Source organism: Macaca mulatta, chromosome 2, assembly GCF_049350105.2.
Source record: "Macaca mulatta isolate MMU2019108-1 chromosome 2, T2T-MMU8v2.0, whole genome shotgun sequence".
Classification (NCBI taxonomy): domain Eukaryota; kingdom Metazoa; phylum Chordata; class Mammalia; order Primates; family Cercopithecidae; genus Macaca; species Macaca mulatta.
The window spans coordinates 171462672-171479516 of NC_133407.1; the positions used below are offsets into that span (position 1 = coordinate 171462672).

The 16845-nt window shown below is 36.7% G+C and overlaps 1 protein-coding gene across 1 annotated transcript in view; it reads left to right on the plus strand.

The window, feature by feature from the left end:
- Positions 1 to 16845, plus strand: part of SLC9C1 (solute carrier family 9 member C1) — a 167327-nt gene that overhangs the window by 135304 nt on the left and 15178 nt on the right. The window contains exons 15-18 of the mRNA XM_077993951.1: positions 3439 to 3564; positions 5035 to 5133; positions 5972 to 6142; positions 16690 to 16821. Of these exons, the coding sequence (XP_077850077.1) occupies positions 3439 to 3564; positions 5035 to 5133; positions 5972 to 6142; positions 16690 to 16821 (528 nt within the window). The remainder of the gene's footprint in view (positions 1 to 3438; positions 3565 to 5034; positions 5134 to 5971; positions 6143 to 16689; positions 16822 to 16845) is intronic.

Here is a 16845-nt window from a genome sequence, read left to right on the forward strand (position 1 = left end):
ATGGGTGCAGCAAACCAGCGTGGCACATGTATACCTATGTAACAAAACTGCACATTGTGCACATGTAACCTAGAACTTAAAGTATAATAATAAAAGAAAATTAAAACTTTAAAAATGCATACCTTTGAACCAGTAATTACACCTGTAGGAATCTACAGTTATTCAAGAATAAGCAAATATATGCGTTCAAACATATATTATAAACAGTCTATATGTCCATCAAGTTGGAGATGGTTATATAAACTGTAGTATGACCATGCAAGTGTGGTATAGCCATGCAAGTGCAACATGTATGTAAATATATGCTTACATGTAATGTAAATAAACATGTAAATAGATATGGAAACATATATGTAAACATAAATAACATTATATGTAAATAAACAAGAATTTTAAATATCTATACATACTGATACAAAAAATTCACCAAGATACACTATTAGTAGGAAAAAATAGCCTGTAAAATTATAAGATTATATATATATAAGATGGTCATTTTAGATTTTTAAAAATTTCTGTAGATACATATATCTATGTAATACATTTAACAAATCTAGACAAATATATACAAAACTTTTCATATTGCCCCACGTGGAAGAAGAAATGAGAAGGAAAGAAGGGAAATGAAGGGAGCCTTAGCTATTTATTTTATTTATATTTTCATCGTGCTTGAAACTTTTACTTGAAAGTGTTCTTATATATGACTTATATAATTAGTAAACTAATTTTTAAAAAAAATTCTGACTGGTTTCTCAAGTCCTCCGGTTGCCACAAGTTTTTTTGAAAGCAACCAGAATAGAATCCTGAAGACACAGTCTTGCTTGATCTTCTATTGGTTACATCATTAACACACAAAGCCTGTGTGCCTTGTACAAATTGAAACAAACTCACCACATTCAATGAACTCACCACATTCAATGAAGGTTATTTTTAGTTTAACGCTTATTATACAGAGTAATGGTCCAGTCTGTAATTTCATTTGACCATGGTGAGAAGACCTGTGAAAAGCAGTATCTCCACTGAAGAAGAAACATAAACACCAGATAAAAACTTACACAAGTTCATGGTAAAATAACAGAAGGGAGAATAGTGAAGGATTAAAATAAATCTTTACCCACTTGATTCTCACAGCAACCTATGATGTGGATACTATTGTTGTTGAGAGAAAAAACAGAAGCACAGAGAGATTAAATAACTTGCATCAAGGTCAGATAGCTAGTAAGTATGGAGACGTTATTTTAATCCAGGCATTCTGATCCCAGAACCCAGGCTCTTAAACATAACACTATAAAAAGCCCAAAATAGAAAGAGATGTGTGTAGCCTTTTGAGCTTAGAAAGCAGAGTCAATATACCTGATTATTCTGCAAGATAAACTTTGCAGAAAATAGAAACAATGAACAGAAGCAATGCCATTTAGAATGCCTTATATAACAATGCTAGGTTGAAGTTAGCATTTTTTCTGTATGAATAATCAATGGATCCAGCATAATTTATGAAAAAGACCATCCTACTGCATTGCACTGTGCCTTTGTCATTATTTAAGCGACTATGTAGGTGTGGATAAGTTTCTGGACTCTTTTTCTGTTCCACTGTATTATTTAACTATCATTAAACCAAATCATATTGTCTTGATTACTGAAACTTGTTAAGTTTTCACATATGATTGTGTGTGTCTTCCAGCTTTGTTATTTTCTTCAAGACTATTTTGACTGGTTTTGACATTTTGCATTTTCAAATAAATTTTAAAGGCAACTTGGAAATTTCTACTAAGTTGGCCTACTGAAATTTCCATTGAGATTCCATTAATCTTGTATATCAATCTAGAGAGAATTGATAACTTTGTGATATTGACTTGATCTACTCACATGATATATCTTCACTTAATTAGGTTTTAATTTTGTTTTAATTGTTTTTTTTTTCTGTCTAGAGTTCTTATACCATTAAATTCATAAATCTGAACCTTTGTCTTATACCATACACAAAAAATCAATTCCAGATAAATTATATACATAACTGTTAAAGGTAAAACAATAAACTTCTAGAAGGTAACATAAGAGAATTTTCATGATATTGGCATAGGCAAAGATTTCTTAAATAGAATACCAAATTGGATTTAAATAACATTAAAATTAAGAATTTTTCTTCATTAAAAAATTAAGAGAGCTAAAAGACAGTCCACAAAAAGGTAGAGGATACTTGCAAGACAAATATTTCCAATGAAGAACTCATATCCAGAATATACAAATCAATAAGAACAAAACAGAAAGTTCATTTTTTAATGGGCAAAAGATTTGAAAGTGCACTGTGCAGTGGAAGCTATTTAAATGGCTAATACACATAAGAAAAGGTGCTAAATATCATTGTCGTAAGCTTGATGCAAATTAAAACCCAAATGAAATACCAATACACAACCACCAGCATACCATTTTTTTTTAAACTGACAATACCAAGTGTAGACAACAGTGTGGAACAACTGGAACATTAGAGTAGAAGTGTAAATTGATGTAAGTGCTTTGAAAAAATATTTGGCAGTACCTATTAAAATTGAACATATGCATACTTTATGATCCAGCAATCAGATTAGATAACCATAAACTTAACAGAAATATGTACACCTGTACACTATATTCGTAGCAGCGTTACTCATAGAAACCCCAACTGAAGCAATCTAAATGTCAATCAACAGTAGATAAATAAAGCTGTGGTATCCATACAACCTAATACTATACAACAATGAAAATAAAGTGAATAATTTTTTGCTTTCTGCAGCGCCATAGATGAATCTCAGAAACATAATGTTGAGCAAATGAAATCAGACACAAGTACATTCTTTCATTTCATGTCAATAAAGCCGAAAACCCCAGAGAAAGCTAAACAACGATGATAGAAGTATAGAGGTTATCTTTGGATAGAAGTAATGATTAGAGGAGAACATAAAGGAGGATTCTAGGGTGAAGCAAATGTTTTATTAATCTAGGTGTTGGTTACACAGATGTTTTTACTTTGTAATATTCTTTGAGTGAACATTTACGACTTTTACACTTTTTTTCACATCTGCTATACTTCAGTAAAATGGTTTACTTTAAGAGAAGCTTATCTGTGACTTCACAATAATGATCATAGGGAAAACTACCTAACAGGTACTATACTTATCACTAGGGTAACAAAATAATCTGTAAACAAAACCCCCATGACATGCAATTTACCCATGTAACAAATCTGCACGTGTCATCTGAACCTAAAATAAAAGTTGGAAAGAAATAAAAATAATGATACAGAAAGATAGAATCATGATATAAGGAGAGGCTGGAAATGTTCATGGAAGAAGAAAAATGTCAAATGATCAAGAATAGGAAATAGTACAAAGACCTATCTGCCTTAAACATTCTGAGAACAGCAGTTTGGCTCATCCCTTTTCTTAAATTTTATGGTTTTAGTTAATCATGGCCAAAAAGAAAGAGATGCTTGAGTCTAAATCTATTATCAGACCTCTTACTGTTGAAGAAGTCCTATATCATATTCAGTGGCTAGATAAAAACCAAGACCATATAAACTTCATTCAGGTAACATTTTTATTTCCTATTAATAATATTTTTAATGTACTAACAAATAATATCTTTAAAAATAAGAATTTAACCATGATACTGCCTAGTTTAATATTCTCTAAATGTTCCTTATTGCCAATAGGATAAAATCAAAATCGTTTTGAATAATATGCAAAATCTTTCTACAATCTGTTTCCTGCCTACTTCTCCACCTTCGTCTTCTGTTTTCCATTGTCACATACCCTCTATTCTCTATTTATACTGAACCAATCATGGTGTTCCATGCACATTACATGTTTTTCTAATTCCGTTCATCTGTGGGTGCTATTTACTTTTCTTAAAATGCCGTTGTATTTCACTTTTTTTTTTTTTTTCAAACTTTTCCTGCTTATTTCTTTTCTGGAAACATCCCCACCAGAGTACTCAGAGAAGTAGGCTTTGGGGCCAAATGCCCCACCAATAGAAGACCATCCTGTGAACTATATTGTTTTCAGAGGACCAATATTGCTGCCATTGTACCCAATGTGTACCTTTATTATAGCATTAAGTACATTACATTACAATTATCTTTAGGCCTCTCTCCTACTACATTTTTTATCTCATCTATCTTTTGAATACCCAGCCCCTAGCACTTTGCATAATGCATATTGGATGCTCAGTTAAGTGCTTGTGGAATGAACAAATAAATGGATCTAACTTGTTCTAATGTTCTTTTACATATATCTATTCAATGTCAAAAGACCAATTAAATTTTTCTACCTGATTAAAACATTTTGAATAAATGAATATTTTATTTACCTGATCAGTTGTTTAGAGCAGGAGTATGTATGACATATGCATGCCATTAGCCTACATCTGTTCCCATAACTTTTCATCCAGATGAAAGATTTTTATCCCCTAATTACATTCTCATTCCTAAAGTATTTCTTTTCTAATCCATGTATAAATACCCTATCTAAAATTGCATATATTCATAAGATCCACCTTCCTCTTTACTCTTCATAATTTCTATTTTCTCTTACAAACTTATTACTAATATATTTCAGATATTATCAAATGATAGTAATTTTTTAAATGTAAAAACTTTTTTAAAAAATGCAAATTTTAGGCCAGGTGCGGTGGCTCACGCCTGTAATCCAAGCACTTTGGGAGGCCGATGTGGGCGGAAAACCTGAGGTCAGGGTGGCCAATGTGGTGAAACCCCGTATCTACTAAAAATGCAAAAATTAGCTGGGCATGGTGGTGGGCACCTGTAATCCCAGCTACTCAGGAGGCTGAGGTAGGATAATTGGTTCAAGCAATTCTTGCCTGGAACCCAGGAGAGGGAGGTTGCAGTGAGCCGAGATCGTGCCACTGTACTCCAGTATGGGTGACAGAGCGAGACTCCATCTCAAAAATAACAATAATAATAAAAAAATGCAAATTTTAACATTCCCAACCACTCCTAAAATGTTGTTTATAGCTTATATATTTGGTGGTATCTTTTAGGAAAAAGCCAAAGTTGTAACATTTGATTGTGGAAATGGTATATTTGAAGAAGGTGATGAGCCCCAAGGAATCTATATCATTATTTCAGGCATGGTAAAGGTAAGACAGAGGTTTTTGTTTAGTTTTGTTTTTTGTTTTGAGACAGAGTTTCTCTCTTGTTGCCCAAGCTGGAGTGCAATGGCGTGATCTTGGCTTACTGCAGCCTCTACCTCCTGCCTCAGCCTCCCAAGTAGCTGGGACTACAGGCATGCACAACCACACCCTGCTAATTTTTTGTATTTTTAGTAGAAATGGGGTTTCACCACGTTAGCCAGGCTGATCTCGAACTCCTGACCTCAGATGATCTGCCCGCCTCAGCCTCCCAAAATACTGGGATTACAGGTGTGAGCCACCGCGCCTGACTGGGCAGAATTATTTATAAATGCACTTGTGATCATAAGTTTTTTAAGAAAACTTTATGAAATTGATAATTAGTAGCTTTCCAGGTTAAGAACTGCACAGTTTCTTTTTTAGGACAATGACTACCATCTAATGATAAATTTTCATGTACAGACACAATGGATAACACTATTCATCATTTTAAAGACATACTTTCTCACAAATAACAGGAAACTTTCAAAATAATTCTTTTATGATGGAAAATTATGATATAAATTGTTATTCAACTTTGTTGATCTGAGTTAGAGATTTAGCCATTCTAAATGGCTATAGATTAACTGAGTAGAAGGAATCAGAAAGATCAGAGTATTTAAGAATGCTTTGTGTCTAAATCATTGCTAATTTAATAATTTTACTTAAAAAGAAATAAAATATTTATTCTCAAGACAATATGTAAATATTAGAATTGTTCAAACCAAAGTGGAAAAAGCCATAAATTAGTTTTGGTGATACAAGTTAACTGGCATATGTATTTTTCTCTTTCTTTGTTCCTGAACAGCTTGAAAGATCAAAGCCAGGTTTGGGGATTGATCAAATGGTGGAGTCAAAGGAGAAAGATTTTCTGATAATTGACACAGACTATATGCTCAGTGGAGAAATAATAGGAGAGATAAACTGCTTAACTAATGAACCTATGAAATATTCTGCCACCTGCGAAACTGTAGTAGAGGTCAGAAAAACTTCATCTGTGACTTTTGTTGTGTTTTGTTAAATATCTAATACCAGATTTAAGGTTATTTTAGTATTTAGTATAAGTTTACAGTGTAGTTGATAATTTATTTTTAAAAACTAGGAATAATAAAGGAACAAAACTTGTTGAATTAAAAAGCCCTGGCAAAATAGCTTATGAATGTTAACCATAAAGAAAGAAGAATTTATCCAGAAAAACCGGCTACATAAGCTCTTTCATGGGGAAATTGGCTGGCATATGTTAATTGTCAATACCACAATTTGAAAGAGGAGAAAGGGGATAAAGACGGGGCTGGAATCTATTAATATAAAAGTTGGGCAAACTATATGGAAGTTTCCCTACACATGATTGAGAAAAACATCCTCACAGTACCAAGGGCTCCCACTGGCTTAATTTGAACTCAAAAAGAATAATGACTGTAAATAATTAAACTCCATAAATATGTGAAAATCCATACATTGATAATGATGCTAATTTTTTAAATTTTTACTGAGGTTGCTAGGATATCATTTTATTATCTGAAAATGGATTTTTTAAGAGAAAAAAGTAAACATTTATCTTGCCTTTCTTCTATGAACTCTTTCAAAGTAGCTTTTTAAATGAGGAAAAATTTTACGTAGAATTTCAACTAATAAACACAGAATGAGAGAATCAGAAATTCTCCATTGTGACATCGCTAATAATAGATCTAGGAAACAACCTTCAGTTGATGCTAAAACTACTGAGTGAATGTTAATAGAAAACTTTGTAATGAAGGAAATACTACCTAATGACATTGGTCAATATTAGTGTCACTAAATGGGACAACTAGGCATAATGTACCTTGTGATGTGACGCAGCGGAAGTGCTAGCACCACCCACGAAGTCTCACAAAAGAAAAAATCTGAAGTTCTTCAAGTCTGTAGATTGAATCAGTTTACAGAAAATACAGGAAGGAGAGAAACCAGTTCATTGACACCAAGAGGGAATAATCACTACATTTAGAATGTGGAAGAGTCTGCAGACAAATAACCTGATTTCTTTAACAAATCAATGGCATAAAAAGTGAATGGAGTAGCAGTTATGGTGGTTCATGCCTGTAATCCCAAAACTTTGGGAGGCTGAGGCAGGAGGATTGCTTGAGGCCAGGAGTTTGAGACTGTCCTACAACATATCCGCAAAAAATTTTAAAAAAATTAGCCAGGCACGGTGACACATGCCTGTAGTTCCAGCTACTTGGGAGGCTGAGGAGGGAGGATTGCTTGAGCCCAGGAACCCAAGGTTCCAGTCAGCCATGATTGCACCACTGCACTCCAGAGCGGTAACAGAGCCAGACTCTGTCTCTGTTTAAAAAAAAAAAAAAAAAAGTGTGTAGTGGTAGAGGGGAAGAAGGCAAAGGAAAGTTATTAAAAATGGACTCAAGAGATATAATAACCAAATAAATACAATTGCTCTAATTTGAACAAACCAATTATAAAGAGGCCTATTTGAGATAATTTAGGACATTTTAATGTGAACAGAATACTAAATGATATTTTTATTGTTGGCATATAATCACATATGTTATATACTTAAAATATCTCTATCATTAAAATGTTTGAAAATAAAATTATATATTTAGGATACCAGGAATTTGCATAAAAACCCTCTAGCCTTCTGCTTCGGGCTATAATGAAGCTACATGTAACACAGCAGCACATCCTCTATTAAAAAACAACCTAAAACTTAATAAAATATATGAGGCAAACGTGATTTTTTTTCTATTTAAATTTTTTTTTGAAAATTATTTTCTTTTAATCCTTTTATTTTAGGTTCAGGGGTACATGTGCAGGTTTGTTATAAAGGTAAACTTATATCATCCAAAACTAAGAGATGAGAAACTCACAAGGTAAGCCCTACATTCACCCGATCCTCCGCTTCGGATCATTTCCTGACCATGATGCAATAAGAATCCAAGCAGAAGATGGCAATCCTGCTAAGCTGAGAAATGAGACATCAGAAGTTGTGGAAACTAACCTGGCTAGAATCTGCAGAGCGGGAAGTAAGAGAAAGTCTTAAACAGAGAAAGACCCAAGTAGTCTGTGTGGTGGTTCTCCACAAGTCCTTGGTTAAGAGACAGGCTGCAAATGCCCAGGATGAGACACAACTAGATTTACCAGATTGTTAAGAAAGGAAAAGAGATACCAAGAGTCAGGCAAGGCGCGGCGGGTCACGCCTGTAATCCCAGCACTATGGGAGACTGAGGCGGGTGGATCGCCTGAGGTCAGGAGTTTGAGACCAGCCTGGCCAACATGGCGAAACCCCGGCTCCAATAAAAATACAAAAATTAGCTGGACGCAGTGGCGCATGCCTGTAATCCCAACTACTCTGAAGGGTGAGGCAGGAGAATTGCTTGAACCCAGGCGGTGGAGGTTGCGGTGAGCTGAGATCACGCCAGTGCACTCCAGCCTAGGTGACAGAGCAAGACTCTGTCACAAAAAAAAAAAAAAAAAAAAAAAAAGAGAGAGAGAGAGAAAGATACCAGGAGTCAAGAAGTCAAGATACCTAACAGAAAGGAAAGATCTGTTAAAATCTCAGGCCCACAGCTGAGAGACCAGAAAGAATAGGCCTTAGGAGTAAGAATCATGACCTCGAAGAAGGCTTGCTCTTATTCTAAGACCTAACAAAGCCTTGGAGCAAGCCCTGACAGCATTCATGGTTGAGACAGAGTTTGGAGGTTAAGAACCACCAAGTTACACTGTCTTAGATACCTGAGGTTTTCTACTGATTCACTCAAGCAAATCGTAAAATCCAGATATACAAACTCAGTGTGATCAGATAGTAAATGAACTGCCTGCTATAACAAAAATCAATAATTTTCAGAGGAAGATAAAATAATCTAGAATCTCTGTAGTGTTATCATGAGCAACCATGAATTACAAAACAAGCAAAGAAGCATGAAATTGTTATCTATAGTATAAAAGGTGAGGAGTAAAGCATTGAGTAAAAACCATCATGGAGATTGTCCAGGCTGTAGATTGGTCAAAGACTTTAAACCAGTTGTTAAAAATGGATTCTGGAGAGAGGTGGCCAACGTGACTGACTAGAAGCAGCTGGTGTGTGCTGCTCTCACAGAGAGGGATGGAAGGGACAAGTAAACATAGCATTTTCAACTGAAACATCCAGGTCCAAACGTTGCGACTAATCATGGAAACAACTCAATTCACCGAGAATGGAGAGAAGCAAGGCAGGATGACCACCAACCTGGGAGCGACACAAAGTCAGGGGAACCTCACCTGCCCAGGGAAGCAGTGAACGAATGAGCAGCCCCAGGAACCCATGCTTCTCCCATGGATCTTTGCAACCCTGCAGTCAGGAGATCCCCTCATGAACCCACTCCACTAGGGCCTGCAGTCTGACATGTAGGGCTATGTGGAGTCTCAGCAGAGCAGTCACTCAGGCACATGTGGAGCCCTAGGAGCCTTAGATACCCAGCTGCAACCCAGCTGCAACCCTCAGCAGAAGTTAGATCCCCATACCTATTCCTAGGAGAGGGACTGAATACAGGGGACTGACCAATGATGGTCTGCAGGCCCATGGTACACCACATGATAAGACCCACTGACTCAGAAATCCAGCCAGCCATGGGTAGCAGTGTTGCATCTCTCTGAGAAAGAGCTCCCAGCAGGTGGGGTGGGCCACCACCTTTGCTGTTTCAGAGCCTCAGCCACAGTTGCCTTAGGGCTCTAGCAAATCGGTGGCAACTAGGGACTAGAGCAGACCCTCAGCACTGCCCAGCGGTACTATGGAGAAGCAGTCAGACTTCTTATTCATGCAGATCCCAAATCCCATTTCTCCTCACTAGGCAGAATCTCCCAACTGGGGTCCTCCAATCACCCTTGCTGGTGTTGGCCAACTGGGTTTCAAACCTCCCTGGTACAGTGCTCCTGGGGGAAGATGGACCACCATCTTTGCTATTTGGTCAACTTAACTATTCTTGCCTTTGGGCTTTGAAGAGTCCAAAGCAACTGGAGACTGGAGCGGACCCCCAGCTAGTACAGCTACTCTATGAAAACATGGTCAGACTGTTATTTTAAGTGGGTCTCTGAGCCCATTCCTTTTCATTGGTTGGGACCTCCTGACGGGGGTCTCCAGCTACCTCCTACAGGTGTGTTCAGGCTGGCAATAGGTTCATACCTCCCTGGGGCGGAGCTCCCAGAGGGAGAGGCAGGCCACCATCTCCGCTATTTTGCAGCCTCCACTCATCGTTGTTACCTTCAGGCACAAGAAAGTCCAAGGTGAATAGAGACTGGAGCAGACCCCCAGCATACTGCAGCAGCCCTATGGAAAAGTGTCCAGACTGTCACATGGGGCTAGTTCCCACATCTCCTCACCAGGCAGGTCCTCCAGGCCTGGAGCTCCAGCCACCCCTTGTCAGGGCTATTGAGCCAATAGCAGTTCTGCAACTCCCTGGACAGAACTCCCAGTGGGAGCCGGGGGTTGCCATCCTTGCTGTCTTGCAGCCCTTGCCCTTGCTGTCTCCAGGATCCAGAGAGTCTGTAGGGATCAGAGGCTGGTCCGGAACCCCAGCAAAGAGCAACCATCTCACAGAAAAGTGGCCAGACTGTTCTCCACGCAGATCCTGATCCTCACTTTTCCTCAATGAACAAGGCCGCCTGGCCTGGGACTCCAGCACAATGACCCAACCCTTGCCTGATCACCACAATCAAAGACAGCCCAGCATTTCTTCAAGGAGGAAACCATAGAGTCAACTCACAACCCCTCTGCCACTACAGTTGCAGTGACTCAGCCCTTACAGCCCTGACACTGGAAAGGAACAAAGGGCCTAGTCATTATGCTGGCATCTCCAGCACATGGCAGCCACCATATGGAGGGGAGTCCAGCCACCATATGGAAGGGAACCACTCCCCCCACTCTTCACAAGGCAGGGCCCCTGGCTCATGAAAGTAGAACAGTTGCTCCATCCACAACTGAGCATACTCACTGGTAGTGGCCCAGAGTTTCCCGAGGGAGAGGCTCCTAGAGGCATACAAGTACACCCCTGCTCCCGCCACTGCCACAGTAACAATTGTATCCCTGCTGCCCTTGGTCTGGGGAAGAAACAAAGAGCCTGAGGGCTACACCCGAGTTTACCACATGCCACAGGTACCAGACAGGGGAAAGATCAATCTTTCCTCCCTGTGAGCTTTTGGCCCCCTCATCTCCACCAAGAAAAACCCCAAGGTCATGACAACGATACACACAACCCACTCCTCCAGCTGACCAGTAACAGCAGCTCCACATTTCATGGAGGTGGAGCCCCCCAGGAGCAACAACTTACAGAATGGAAGACAATGATTGCAAACTATGCATCTGACAAAGGTTTATAAGCCAAAATCTCTGAGAAACCTAAACAAATTAACAAGCAAAACACAAACAACCCCCTTAAAAAATGGGCAAACCATATGAACAGACACTTTTCTAAAGAAGACATACACGTGGCCATCAAGCATATGAAAAAATTCTGATGATCACTAACCATTTACATTTGAAATACAAATCAAAACACAATGAGATACTATCTCACACCAGTCAGAATGACATTTATTAAAAAGTCAAAAAATAGCAGATGCTGGCAAGGCTGTGGAGAAAAGGGAATGCTTATATCTTACTGAGGGAAATGTAAATTAGTTCAGTCATTGTGGAAAGAATGCTGGCAATTTCTAAGAGAACTTAAAACAGAATTACCATTCAACCCAGCAATTTTATTATTGGATATATACAGAAAGGAATATAAATCATTCTACTATAAAGACACATGTATGTGTATGTTCTTTGCAGCACTAGTCACAACAGCAAAGACATGGAATCAACCTAAATGCCCATCAATAGTAGAATGGATAAAGAAAATGTGGTACATATACACCATGGAATACTATGCAACCATAAAAAAGAATGAGATTTGCAGCAACATAGATGGAGGTGGAGACCATTATCCTTAGCAAACTAACACAGGAACAGAAAAGCAAATACTGCATGTTCTCACTTATAAATGGAGCTAAACATCAAGTACATATGGACACAAAAAAGGGAGCAAGAGACATCAGAGCCTACTTGAGAGTGGAGTGTAGGGAGGAAGGTAAGGATCAGAAAACTACATATCATGTACTATTATGCTTATTAACTGGGTGATGAAATTATTTGTCTACCAGATCCCTGCAAAATGTAATTCACCTATATAACAAACCTGCACCTGTATCCCTAAACCTAAATGAAAAAATTTTAAAAAGCACACACATGTCAAAATTTACTTAAGGACTAGAACTTTTTAATAGTCCTGTACATATTGAAATTTTTGGAATTTGTATCCTTCCCACAAAAACACTCCATGCCAGATGGTTTTACTGATGAGTTTTATCAAATATTTCAGGAAGAAATAACATGAATCTTACACAGACTTTGTCAGGAAACAAAGGAGGAAAAAAAGCTTTCCAGTGCATATTATGGGGCCAATGTAAACAAATACTAAACCTTGAAAAAACATTTCAGCAAAAGAAAATTAAAGGCCAATATCCCACATTAATGTGGATACAAAAAATCATTAATAAGATATTAGCAAGTTGAATCCAGGAATACATTAAAAGAATTAGACATCAAAACTAAATAAATAAGCTTTATTTTAGGAATATGAGATTGATTCGACAATTGAATCAGCCATTGTGATTCAACACATTATAAGAAAAAACCAGAAAATTTATATAAGATATTTGATACAGAACAAAAAGAATTTTACAAAATGTAACATTCTTTTAAAAAATCTCCAAAAACTCAGAATAGAATGACACTTCCTGAACTCAATAATGGGCATTTATTACAAATTTACAGCTAACATCACATCTAGTGATGAAAAACTAAGACAATAAGACTGAGAGCAAGACAAGAACGTTCACTCTCACCACTTCTATTCCGTATTCTACTGGAGTTGTTAGCTAGTAGGATAGGGCTAGACAAAGAAATAAACTGACTTACAAATTACAAAGAAAGCACTAAAATTGTCTCTGCAAGATGGCATGATATCTACATTTTTAAGATTCTACCAAAAATAACTAGAATCTATAATGAATTTAGTAAGGTGGCAAGATACAAGTCCCAATTCCAAAAATTAATTGTGTTTTCATATACTAGAAACAAACAACCGGAAATAAAATTTTTAACTCTTTTTACAAAAATAATCAAAATATAAAAGGGATAGACATAAAGTTAATGAAATACATGGAATAACTCTACAATGAAAACTATGGAATATTTCCTAGATAACTGAAAAAAGATTTAAAAAATGGAGAAGTACGCTATATTTGTGAATTAGAGCCCATAATATTATTAAGATATCCATTCTTCATAAATTGGTCTATAGATTCAACACAACCTCAGTCAAAATCTCCACAGACTCTTTTTGTAAAATATATATGAAAATGCAGGCCGGGCGCGGTGGCTCACGCCTGTAATCCCAGCACTTTGGGAGGCCGAGACGGGCGGATCACGAGGTCAGGAGATCGAGACCATCCTGGCTAACACCGTGAAACCCCGTCTCTACTAAAAAATACAAAAAAACTAGCCGGGCGAGGTGGCGGCGCCTGTAGTCCCAGCTACTCGGGAGGCTGAGGCAGGAGAATGGCGTGAACCCGGGAGGCGGAGCTTGCAGTGAGCTGAGATCCGGCCACTACACTCCAGCCCGGGCGACAGAGCGAGACTCCGTCTCAAAAAAAAAAAAAAAAAAAAAAAAAAAAAAAAAAAAAAAAAAAGAAAATGCAGAGGACCTACAATAGACAAAACAAATATAAAAAAGTTAGATGATTTACACTACCTGATTTAAAGGCATATATCCCGTGTAATTAAGGCCACATGACGTTGGCTTTAGGTCAGGATGTAGAGATCAATGCAACAGAAAAGATAATCCATAAGTAAATCCACACATACATAGTCAATAGATTTTCGACAAAGGATCAAATTATCTCAGTGGAAAAATTACAATATTTTCAACAAATAATCCTGAAAACACTGAATATCCATGCAGAAGCAATGAACCTTGATCCCCATGTACTAGGCCCAAAATGTAATGTGGCATGATCATACACTTTAACATGAAAGATAGAACTATATAAATTATAGAAGAAAACATAGGAGAACTTAAGATAGGCAAAGATTTCTTAGCCAGGATTTTTTTTTAAGTACTAACCATAAAAAGAAATATTGATAAATTGGATGTCACTAAAATTAAAAATGTTCTGCTCTTCAAAAGACATTACAAAAATTACGAGCAACAGGATCAGGGAAAAATATGAGTCATGGGCTTAGGGACTTTTCAAAAGTTCCCCAACAAAAGGATTTGATAAAAGAATCTATAAATAAGTCTTACAATTCAAAAATAAGAAGACAAACTACTGAATTAAAAACTGGGCAAAGAATGTGAACAGACACTTTACAAAGAATATACAAATGGCCAATAAACACTTGAAGATGTTCGCCATTATTAGCTGCCAGAAACATGCAAATTAAACCCACAGTGGTATGTCAATACACACCTACTACATTGCCTAAAAATAAAAACACTAACAGGTATTGGCAAGGACATGGAGCAACTAAATTTTTCTTTTCTTTTCTTTTCTTTTTTTTTTTTTTTGAGACAGAGTCTCACTCTGCCTCTCAGGCTGGAGTGCAGTGGCTCCTGATCTCAGCTCACTGCAACCTCTGCCTCCTGGGTTCAAGTGATTCTCCTGCCTCAGCCTCCCAAGTAGCTAGGATTACAGTCACACGCAACCACGCCCGGCTATTTTTTGTATTTTTAGTAGAGACGGTGTTTCGCCATGTTGGCCAGGCTGGTCTCGAACCCCTGACCTCAGGTGCTCAGCCCGCCTGGCCTCCCAAAGTACTGAGATTACAGGCATGAGTCACCACTCCTGGCTGAAATTTTCATACATGGCTGATGAGAGTGTACAATGTTGAAACAACTTCTGAAACAGAGATTTTAATTTGAACAGTGGTTTTGGTCTGAAACAGTTTGTCAGTTGCTTACCAAAGTTAAATATACATGTCCTATACTACACAAAAAAAAGATACTGACCCAAGAGAAATAAAATCCAATGTACACAAAACTTGTTTTTGACTATTCATAGAAGTTTTATTCTTAGTAACCAATGGTCTGTTCACTTTTAGCATAAGCATTTTATTTTTGCCTAAAAAGTTTGATCCCCTCAAATAACATATTTATAGAGGCATATATTTATCTAAAAAGGTCAAATAATTTTTAGTAATTTATTTTCTATTTTTTATCTTATAAAAAATAAAATATGTATAAATCATACATGTGATAATGGGTTTGTATCTAAAATATATAAGGAACTCAAAAGTTCAACAGCAAGAAAATAAATAATACAATTAAAAATAAGCAAAGGACCTGAATAAACATTTCTCAAAAGAAGACATACAAATGGACAACAGGTATATAAACAATGTTCAAAATCATTAATCATCAGAAAAATGCTCATGAAAATCACAATGAGATATCACGTTACACTAGTCAGAAAGGCTATTTGAATTCCTTGTAAATTCTGGACATTAGTCCATTGTCAGACACATAGTTTGCAAATATATTCTCCCATTCTGCAGGGTTTTTGTTTCTCACAGTGAATAGGTTACGTGTTCACTTGATTATTTATTTTTGTGGTACAGAAGCTATTTAGTTCAATTATGTTCCATTTGTCTATTTTTGTTCTTGTTGTATGTGCTTTTGGGGTTTTAGTCATTAATTCTTTGCCTACACCAATGTCCAGAAGAGTTTTCTCTAGGATTTTTTTCCAGCATGTTTATAGTTTGGGATCTAACGTTTAAGTTTTTAATTCATCTTGAGTTGATTTTTTAAAATGTGGTGAGAGATAAAGGGTCTAGTTTTATTGTTTTGCATAAAGCAATCAAATTTTCCCAATACCATTTATGGAGAGAAATTTTAGATGACACAAACAAATGAAAACATGCTATGCTCATGGATCAGAAGAATTAGTGCTGTTAAAATGACCACACTGCCCAAAGCAATCTATAGATCAAATGCAATATCTATCAAAATGCCATGATTTTTCACAGAATTAGAAAAAACTATCCTAAAATTCATATGGAACCAAAAAAGAGCTCAAATATCCAAAGCAATCCTAAGCAAAAAGAACAAAGCTGGGGCAGTCACATCACCTAACTTCAAATTATACTATAAAGATATAGTAATCAAAACAGCATGATACTGGTATAAAAATATACACATACATGGATGGAACCAAATTTAAAAACCCAGAAATAAAGCCACATTTTACAGCCAACTGATTTTGACAAAGTCAATAAGAACATAGGGAAAGAACATACTAATTTTCACTGATAGACACATTTTATTAAGTTTCCAAGCTATTATGTGAATCTTACCTAATTAAATTATTAGCTTTAATAGTGTACATAAACAAAAAAACTTTATTCCTTAAAACATAGTGCACAAAATAAAATACCAAATTTACATCCTTCTTTTCCAGACATGTTTTATTCCCAAAACTCACTTGTATGATGCTTTTAAGCAATGCTCTCCTCTCATTGAACATAAAATGTGGCTAAAAATTGGACTCGCTATTACAGCCAGAAAAATCAGAGAACACTTGTCTTATGAGGTAGGAAGTGCTTGTATAAACTTG